The sequence below is a fragment of the Vanacampus margaritifer genome, chromosome 16 (genome assembly GCF_051991255.1).
Source record: "Vanacampus margaritifer isolate UIUO_Vmar chromosome 16, RoL_Vmar_1.0, whole genome shotgun sequence".
In the NCBI taxonomy this organism is placed as follows: Eukaryota; Metazoa; Chordata; class Actinopteri; order Syngnathiformes; family Syngnathidae; genus Vanacampus; species Vanacampus margaritifer.
The window spans coordinates 845739-856568 of NC_135447.1; the positions used below are offsets into that span (position 1 = coordinate 845739).

The following is a 10830-nucleotide window of genomic DNA, read 5'->3' on the forward strand; positions in this document are numbered from 1 at the left end:
AAAAAACTCCATCCATCCTCGTTGTTCATGTGGAGGCAGCGTTGCAGAAGGCGATTAGCGGCTAGCAAGCCGGCGGAGCCGCCGCCACCTACCCGCCCGCTAACTATCAACGGAAGTGATAAATACGTTATTTCCCCAAACTGAGACGTCCATGTTACATTTTAGCAATTTTTGTCATTCCTGTTTACAACATGAAATACAGAAAAAGATCAAACATGACGTGTGACACCTGGAGTTGATACTTTATAATATTATTTATGCTATAATATACAATTAAGATACAAGTTTAATGAATTCCATGACCACAAACATTTTTTCACATTATTACAAAATAAGACAACAAACCGCACCACTCACACAAATAAATCTGCCTATTTTTGCTGATTTTTCTCTCTGCTGTAAAGTTAAACAAACACTAAAAAGGACAAAGAAATGTCAAACAGTCAAATGTTCTGCTCGTAAGTTGTCATTCATATTTTGAGGGACCAAAAAATATTTTATTCATTATATTAACTCATTCACTGCCATTGACGGCTATAAACGTCAAAAATTCCTATGAACTATTTCTATTAGTTTCACTTTTTTTTCCACTTTTGTTAACAAGAGTATGAAAACCTAGAATTTTTTTATTGTACATTCTGAACAGATATGAAATTTGTGATTAATCGCGAGTTAACTAGTAAAGTCATGCGATTTATTACGATTAAAAACTTCAATCGCTTGACGCCCCAATTTTTATTTTTTATTTTTTTTATTCATTCACTGCCATTGACGGCTATAAACGTCAAAATTTCATTTGAACTATTTCTATTAGTTTTACATTTTCCCCCCTTTTTGTGAATTTTTTAATTGTACATTTAGAACCGATACAAAATTTGTGATTAATTGTGAGTTAACTAGTGAAGTCATGCGATTAATTACAATTAAAAATTGCTAGCGCCTCTGACCCCTAATTTTAATAATCTTTTTATTTTTATGAATTTATGGCAGTGAATGAGTTAAGGATGTTCAATAACAATCTTTTTCAGTCCGACACCAGTACGAGTACTCAACTCTTGAGTAGTCATCGATACCAAGACCAAGTACCGATACCACTAGTACTTTTGATGCATACATTTTCCACAAAAAACGGTGTCAGATCATTTTAAAGGAAGATCTCTACATGATCCCAATATAGAATTTCTCCTTGAAATTGCATGAAATACATTTTCTATTTTTCTAATGGCTCATTTCTAGTTCTGGTCATAAAATAGCCACAAGATGGCGGCCCGTGGTGGGTACCGATATCTTGAAATAAGGCCGGATATCGGTACTCGCACATCCTTACATAATATAGCTTTCTTTTTTTCATTAATCAGGTAAGCTTTACACAATCCGGATTTTTCGGCTGATCACCGATAAATGTGTTTGCAAAAAAACAATAATACAGATCCCCGATTCAATCAGAAGATAAAGCAATAAATCTATATATAAGACGTTTATATTTAGTCTGCCGACTGCCGCCATTCGCAGGGGAAAGGGACTGGCCTGGCCCACAAATAACAACAACCTAGTATGATTGACAGCAATTGAAATATATGAGAAAAAAATATTTAAAAAATGTTGATAAACATTAATGTAACGTCTTATTTGGTGGAATTTGTCCGACAAATTAAGACATTAAAACCAATGACTGATTTTGCATAAAATGCTAAATATCTGATCGCCGATCCAGCCGATCAGATCGGTGTAAAGTCTATAATCGACCGATTAATTAATATTAATATTGCTGGCAAAATATCACACTAATATCGCAAGCTATTCTGCGGTTCTCACCGCAGAACAGCAACTACACAACATCCCCGATGCCAACATTAAATCAAATTACACACGACTGACATAATTAACTCGTCTGTTTATCAGATGCATCCCTAATAGACGCCCTGACAAGTGTTGACGGAACAGAAAAACAGTGTACCAAATAGCACTGCAGCTTCGTCCTTGTTTAACCTTCCACAGCATTCCGTCACAACTGTGTGTGTGTGCGTGCGTGCGTGCGTGCACGTGCGCGCGCGTGCATGCGTGCGTGGGATGTGAGCAGGGTTCATAGCTGCAATCACTGGGAAGAGTCTATTTCCTGGAGAGAACCTGCAGTCCTGCTGCTGCTGCATTGTTCACACCTCCAACATGTCTGCCAACATGCGCATGTGTGTCTTACTTGAAAACACGATTAATTGTCAGCGACATCGCGCGCGCGCGCACACGCGCATGCGCCACTTTGTTAGCGTCAACACTCCACTGCAGTATGCAGCGTGATGAATAACGACACTTCGATATACTTCAAGGAAAAGCAGATGCGTGTGCGTGCGTGTGCGTGTGCGCGTGCGGAGCCGAGGGACAACGACGAACTAGGCCAGCATGAATTTAAAATCAGGCCTGCCAGGCAATGATGTGGGCTGCAAGAGGGAAGCAGAGTGTGCGCGCACGCGCATGTGCGTGCGTGCGTGTGTTACAAGACAATGTGCAGTGCAGAAGAAGGTGCAGGACAGTAAAGCATCGCTTTGTACTCTCATTAATCAATTGTGAGGCATACACACGCACACGCGCACACACTTAGTTTCATTACACTGCAGGGGTGTCACCACACACACAAAAACACAATCTGAGGACACACACCATACAAGCAATCCCCCTTACGTACGTTTGAACAAAATAGTGTGGAAACCATGACGCAAATGGCGCTAACAAGAAGCTTAGCGTAGCCGCTAGTTTAGGGACTCGAGCTGGGGTGCATATAATTATTTAGTCTCTTTATTTAATGTCTATGGACGTCTAACTAATGTAGTATAGTGACATATTTCATGTGCTGTACCATATATAGATAATATTTTCTGTCTTTACACCTCTTATGGCTAACGCTCCTTAATGAGAAATTTGAATTTGGTGGACAATTTTTCACAACGCTGTTTTATGTCACTCCAGTTAAGTTTACAGTCATACTAAATATAAAACAGAAAGTTATGCATTGTGTATTGAAAGCAATGGAAGAATGCTACCTTAAAGGCGGCTCTTGAGCTTAATGCTAACAGGGTTTTTCCTGTGTACGCAATTCAGAGGCGGCCACCTCCACCTCATTTGCTCGCAACTCATATCGCTCAACACAGCGCTCCAGCTGTGTTGATTGAGCAACTGCAGTTAAAATGCTCCTGCGCACGGTCGGGGGTGCGGGTGCGAGTGTTGGGACTTGGGCCGAAAATGGTACGGAAGTCCGTGACATCCACCCCATTACAGCATTTTACGTCATTTCAGTAGAAATGGTAGAAAATGTGCTATTCTTCTTCGTTTGCGTCCGCATAACTGCCTGCATTATACTGCCTCCCGGTGGCCAAGGCGGGCACATCAGAAGGTGCAGCAAAACGAATTGCACATTAAATCATGACATTCTATTTATGTTACAAACCTACGTTTGTATAAAGTACAATATCATAGAGTTCTAGTTTTCCTTATTGAAGAGACAAACATTTTATTTTTGGTGCTGGGGCGGCGCTGAAATGGATTAATGGCACCGCCGGTCATTTCAATGGAGAACGATGATTTGAGATCCCAGCGTCCTGAGTTATAAGTGTCGACACGGCACATATTAAACTCGCATGTGGAGGCAACCGCTGCGCCGCGTCTTAAGGTGAGCGCCTATCGATATTTTGTGAGTGTGTTTGTGTGCGACCTTGGCTTGAGGAGAGAGTGCGCGGAGGATAACGAGACCCGGAGGAGGAAAGGCCTCCTGCAGGGCCGACGCGGGAGGGAAAGAGATGCGGAACAAAGTCACGAAAAAGATAAAGTCGTTTTTTCCCTATCTAAAAATACACGGTGCTACTGTTTGATGTTTAAAAACACTTCAAGAGTGTGGAGAGGGCAAGAAATCATAGCATGCGCTACATGGACGATGACATAAGAGGACAGGACCGTACCAATTTGGATTCTAGGGCAGAGGAAGGGGGTGGCGCGGGGGGGGGGGGGGATCACTTCCATCGAGACGCAATTGGCAAAAAGAGAAATGATTCAATTAAAAGCGAGGGAAAAAAACAGCCCTGCAGCAAAGTGGAGTCTGTGGCGTAACAGTGCGGTCTTATTATTGTCATTTTATCCAAAAGGAGACTAAGGGCAGTGAAAAAAACGCAGCGAGTGGCGCAGCGAAGTGGAGACTGTGGAGTACAATAGCATGTCATCTAGAGCTCAGGCACAACAACAACATGCTAAACTCATCGTATCCAAATGAAAAATGAGGGCACTGCAGCCATGTGGAGACCACATACCAAACCAAGGAGTAAACTAAACTGGTCTTACTTTTTTCCAGTTTATTCAAAATGAGATTAAGGGCAACACGAAATGTGGACACCACAGCACAATGGAGTCTAGGGAGCTTCAAAGGCAAATCTGCTCAACTAGCAAGCAAGTACCATAATGTAACAAACGGCCCACTTGACTGTACAGACCGCTGCAGCAAAGTGGAGACTGTGGAGTAGAACAGTGTGGCATCTACAGCTAAGGCACAGCAATGAGATAGGCCAACATACGGGCTTGTTTCAGCGATGATAAATCTGCCAACTTCCCACTTGGCAAAGGTAGCAAATTAGCATTTTAGCTTGACAGAGTGCTTCAGCAAAGTATTGACTTTGGAGTATAATAGAGCGATGGCTAAAGGTAAAAAAATAACACTTGTTTGTGGGCTTATTCTACGCATTTTAGTCAAGAAACTGAGGGCGGCTGCAAAAATTGGGAGACTATGGATGATATTATGCAGTGTCCAGAATTCAATTTTAGGCACTATAACAGGGTTTCCAAAAAGTCGCTTTATCATTTTATCCAACAAGAGACTAAGGACAGCGACAGAACAACTGTGTGAGTGCTGCAGCAAAGTGCCGCTATGGACTTCTCTTCAGCGATGACAGCCTGTTTGAACAATAAGTAGTAGATACAGGATCAATTTATTCAAGAGGAGATTATGGACAACAGGAAAGCCTTTTGCAGCAATGAAAAATCTGATTGAACATTTAGCACCAGGTCAACTTCCCTCCTGGCTGAGGTAACAAACGACCTCTATACTCCAGGGTAACAAGAAAACGGGCCACTGCAACAAAATGGAGAATGTGGAGTATCAGAGAGCTTGAATCCAGAACTGCAGCCAACAGGGTTACGCGGATATTAACACGTGAACCTCGTTTCACGATGACACGATCAAAACGGACTTCCCGCTTAGAGGAGGTAACAAGCGACAGCGACAAAATGGAGACTGTGGAGTATAATCCTGACACTTTGACAGCAAGGGGTTAAGATAACGTTAGCATGTGGGATTAGCGTTGTTATTTCAGACAATAAATTGAGGCCAACAAGGAAATGGGCTTCTGTTGCAAAGTGGAGACTGTAGCATATTAACACTGTAAGCTAATGTTAGCATCTGGTCTTATTTTTTGTGATTACATGCAAAAGGAGATTTAGGGCAGCAAGAACATGGATCACCGCAGCGCTGTGGGAACTAGGGATCTTATTTCAACAATGGCAAATCTGCTTGAAAAGGTACCGTCAACTTCCTGCTCGTAAACCGTAACAAACAACCCCTGTGCTTGAGGTTAGCAATAACACGGGCCACTGCAGACAAGTGGAGACTGTGGAGTACAACGGCACTTCAATCCAGAGCTGAGGCACAGCAACGGGGTACAACGATATTAGCATGTGAGCTATTTCAGGCTTCAGCAATGAAAACTCTACTTGACTTCCCGCTTGGCGGAGGGAGCAAACGACCCAGCGATGCAGCAAAGTGGAGACTGTGGAGTCTCGATGAAGAAGTAAGGAGGGAGCTTAAGTATGGGAGTGCAGGATGGCAGCAGGTGGTCCGCGGTCTGCAAGATAGTGCTCTAAGAGCAGGGTTGCCATGACAACTGGGATGCTGACATTAATAGCTGTGAGTGTGTGTGTGGTGGCGGGGGGGGGGGGGGGGGGGGTGTACACCCTGGTTTTCTTCCTTCCTGTTTGGAGGCACATCGTTTGGCGAGCGATCCCACCCGACCGGCCATCAGTTACGCCGACGTGATGCAATCAATACGGTCCTTGGTGGTGCGTGGCGGTGCCCGTGCGGTTGCGGCGATAACGGATTTTTCCGCGGCCTCCTGAGGTTTTTTCTCTCTCGTTTGTCTTCGGCTGCTTTAATTGAAAAGGAACATTCCCTCACAAGGCTGATTAACGACTGGACGCAGCACATGAGAAGTTCCATTCAGGACTCATTTCAGGGATATTACATAATCAACTTACGTAGTTGGGCCTTACAGTTTTTTCCCCTTTCACACTGTCAATAAAGTCTTTTTTTCGCAATGTCCCTCGACTCTTTAAAAGGTACAGACGAGGACTCGATGGGGTTTCCCAGGAAGTTCCTGACTTTATGTATGAACTTTAAATGACTTAGCACCGTTTTCACACTGCTATCAAAGTGGTCTTTCTATGTACTGCTGAATTGTGTGAAAGGTAGCAACCAGGAATGTGGTGTGGACGGTTTTTAACATTGTCATTTAGCACTTCTTCTCGTAGGTCGGCACAGGAAAACGGGTTTTTTCCCTTTCACGCTGCCGACAAAGCCATCCTTTGCGTGAAAGGCGCAGAACAGGTAGAAAGTAGGGAACAGGGGACTGCTTTTAACTTTGTAAATATAATTTTTTGTACTTTGGCACATTTGTAATCTTCTTAAGGGGTTTTCCTCTTTCATCTTTGCCCTGGGTCACTGGATGTGTGAAAGGAATAGGACAGGAAGAAAGTAGGGACAGCTTTAATGTTCAAAAGGGTTTTCCCCCTTTCACACTGCCCATCAAAGCTGTCGTTTACCCGTCTGTCGCTGCAGTGTGTGAATGGTATCCACACTGAACAAAACTGAACATAAACTTTAAGTACTTTCACACTGTCTACCAGCGGCGGCTCAGATAGTGACTGCTAGCATGTAGCATCGTGTGTTTATGGGCCTGCTAGCAGAAGCGAATACCACAAACCTGCGCATCCATCTACACTGCGGCTCTCTTTACTTTTTTAGTCACTTGCAAGATAGCATTAGCACTTAGCGTGCCTCTTTAGGCAGACATTTTAAAGCACTTGGATGACAACTATCCATAAGCAGGAGCTCTGACCTCCCTGCGCTTCCTCTGCATGATTCCCCGGCACACTGCAGCATCCTTTTACCTCCTCATCCTCCCCCACCTCCCTCAGACACCCCCCTTTCTCCCTAGCGTCCCCCGCCTTTCCACCTGCTTTTAAATGCACGGCACAGCCCCGGCCAACGGCACTTTAGATTAGCCTGTGCGGCGTTTTTTTTGGTTTGTTTTGTTATTTTAGGGGAGCGGGGGGGGGGGGGGGGGATGTCAGTCCACCTGTGAGGAGTGGAAGAAGGGGGGGGTGCTCGCAGAATGGTACAGTCCAGCTGTTTGCTGGCTGTCCTTCACTTAAATAGGCCACAGTGGTGAAAGGGGGGTTGTAGAAAAAAAATGACCAAGAAACACAGCTGCTCTGAGGTCAACTCTTGAGATAAAAACAACATGGCCGCTCACATGCATGCATGATGCATGCGTGGAGGAAGGGTAGTAGCATAGCGTAGTTTAGCATCACTGCCTGTTTCGTAACCCAAAAAAAGCAGCATTAAAATCTGCTAGGGTGAAGGCTGCGTTAAAACCTACACTAAAACAAAATGGGGGTACACGTGCCGATATGTGCCACTTTTTTTTTTTTTGCATTAATGGGGGCTTGTGCAATCCCCCCTCCCTATCCAAAAACCTTATGACCCTCCTCCTATCCACCACAATGGACGCATAACCATGGATAGCATCATCATGCTAAGTGGGCCTTTGTCCACCTTGGTGCCATTTTGACACCACCTGCACCAGGCACCAAAAAAGAGGGCAAAGGGAGGGGGGGGGGGCTATTTCTTTTATCCGCGCCATTAAGTCAACAATGGCCGCTCCTGATGAGGATGAGAATGAGAAGAATGAGAAGGATGAGAGGGTGCGAGAGGGAGGGAGGGGACGCACGCGCTTACTTCATCCATTAAAATTCAGATTTAATCGTTAGCGTCCCTGAACAGAAGAAAAAACAAATGACATCATCCCTTCAACAAGAGTCACGAGGCGTCAAATAAAACATGGAGGAGTCAATGTGTGTGATGGAGAGGGGCGGGTGGTCCACTCACCAGGTTGAGAACAGTCTCCACGATGTCCCGGTTGCTCACCTCGCCGACCTGGATGAGGCCCACCAGCACGGCGAATTTCATCTGGATATTCCTGATCGGGACGGCGGGGTTGATTACGCCGGCCGGCAACACCACGGAGCCGGCGGTGGCGGCGGCGGACGACGGCATCCTCTCCCCCGGAAGAGCCAGTGGCGGCGGTGGCGGTGAGGAGGATGAGGAGAGGTCGGCGGCCGCCAGCGAGCAAGCCGAGCCCGGTGCTACCGAAAGCGGCTTCTCGCTCGACATTTTCCCAGCCCTCCCTTCGGAGGAGAGGACGGGAACGGGTGTCTCGCACCTGCCCTACAAGCTGAAGCTCGGCGGCGGCGGCGGTGGAGACGGAGACAAACACATCCACCACGCGGGGAAAACCCCCACTGAGAGCGAGCGAACGTTCACAAGCGACGCGGGCGTCCTCGCACCGTGCTCGGCTTCATACGGCGGGGGGGGTTACGGCTATCTCTCCTTCGGGGCCGTGTAAGCGCACGTCTCGCTCGCTCTCTGTCAGTCAGTCAGTGAGGTCGACGTCGACGCCAGCGTCCAACAGCGCCATGTTGACGCCCCCTGGCTGCGGTGGTCCGCCGTTGACCGCGCATGCGCACTCGGACACCCTGCTGGTGGAACGCGTCCTCAGTACCGATGCGCGCGTGCGCGCGCACGTAGATGCGCCAGTGACGATGATGCTGTCACATACGAGAAATGAAATAAGCACAATTATTGATGAATTAAAATACAATAAACTGTTTGAATAGATTAAATAAATGAAAAAAAATCGTCACCGTCAATTAAATACAGTGCATATAATTACAATTAAAAAAAATAATAATTAAAAATTAAATGCTACACTGTACTGTATATCAATGTTATATAATACAATACAATGAAAGATTTACTAACAGACACGGCTCCAGTTTTTTTTTTTTCTCTCTCTCTCTCTCTTTCTCCAAGGGCTAAACGGAGGCTTGCCTATGGAAGCAGCGGGTGGGGGGGCGGGGGGGGCTGAGAAAAATAATTTAGAAATATATTTTAGAATATCAAATAAAAGGCTGGCGATAATTAACTGGGGACACACTGGGAAAAAACAATAAAGAAACACTAACAGTAAAGTAAAATTGTTTAATAAAATATAGTAAAACCAAAACAGTAAATTAATAACATACCTTAAAAAATTGAATACAAAATAAGATGACAAAAGTAATTCCCAAATAATCAAAACACAAGCCAGCGATTAAAATAAATTAATAACATTACATTTATGAGGACAATTAATAATTGCATATTGAAAATTTCTAATAGCTATTATTATTATATATAATATAATGGCTCCATTTTGATTTACAAAAAATAATCATCACTTACCCAAAGTAATAATGAAAAACACTGGACTAATTTGTTTTAACGTAACAAACATTGTACTATTTTTTATTCTTATCTTATACTTATATTTTGATATATTATAAACTTCCATACCAGTTCCCAACTGGTCAGGGCATTTCTGTTTACATGTACCGTACACATACTAAACATACACTTAACTCATTCGCTGCCATAAATTCATTGTTTTAAAAAAAAAAAGATTATTAAAAATTAAAGGCAAGAGGCGATTAAATTTTTTAATTGTAATTAATCGCATGACTTCACTAGTTAACTCGCGATTAATCACAGATTTCATATCTGTTCTAAATGTACAATGGGAAAAAAATCTAGGTTTTATACAATTGTTAACAAAAGTGGGAAAAAAATTAAATAGAAATAGTTAAAATGATTTTTTTGACGTTTATAGCCGTCAAAAAATGTACTGGAAGTGGAACTAATACGAGGAAGTAATTCAATTGGGCCTACAGTACAAGCACTGCGTTTTGCTTCTGTTGTGCAGGTGCTTCCCAGTGCATGTCTTCCTCCGGCAGGTCACATCTGCTGGCAGCCACATCCATTTACAAGTGAGAAGCAAGTGTGAGTTTGTATGTGTGTTTGTGGTCTGAATGGATTTTCATTACACGCAGCTCGCACTCTTGACGTTCCGCCACTCGTTTCCTTGAGAAGCAGTCTGTTGACAGGGCCGACGTCACACTGAAATTCTCTGGCCTTGTGTGCGTGCGTGCGTGCGTGCGTGCGCGTGTCACACTCCTCTTTGTCGTGACACAAAGGCTTGTAAAGCTTTGTCTTGAGTAACACAAAAGGTTCTTCCTGCAGGGTGTCTCAGTTCTGGCTCTGGCTGCTGATTGGCTGAAACTCTTCTTCCCAGCTTTCTTCTTCTTGCATGCATCCATCACGAGGTCGGTCCTCACAGGGGTTGAAGAGGGTTTGTTTGAAGTGGTGATGGTGGTGGCGGTGTGGACGAGCACTCCGGGAAGTAACACAAGTGGACAACACGCACCAGACTGGATGTTGACGTCTGATTGGTTGTGACAGAGGATGACTGGAACCTGACAGATGCGTGTCTGATGGATGAATCAGTGGATGAGGGGTGGATATGATTGTTAAAAAAAAAATTAAATGGACAGATGGATAGTGGATAGGATGAAAAAATAGATGGTTGCACAGTTCGGTGATTGAATGATAGATGGATGTAAACAATTTGGTGGATTGTCTACATA

General features: G+C 44.2%; 1 protein-coding gene across 10 annotated transcripts in view; it reads right to left on the bottom strand.

Moving 5' to 3' along the window:
• Positions 1-10210, bottom strand: part of nbeaa (neurobeachin a) — a 69244-nt gene extending 59034 nt beyond the window's left edge. For 4 of the 10 annotated variants that reach the window (XM_077547305.1, XM_077547304.1, XM_077547306.1 and 1 more), the window contains exon 1: positions 8198-8973. In XM_077547305.1, coding sequence (XP_077403431.1) covers positions 8198-8482 — 285 coding nt within the window. In that variant the 5' untranslated portion in view covers positions 8483-8973. Of the gene's footprint in view, positions 1-8197; positions 8976-10075 lie in introns of those variants that run through there. The other 6 variants (XM_077547301.1, XM_077547300.1, XM_077547299.1 and 3 more) reach the window with 3 other exon arrangements.
• Positions 10211-10830: the final 620 nt, after the last annotated feature.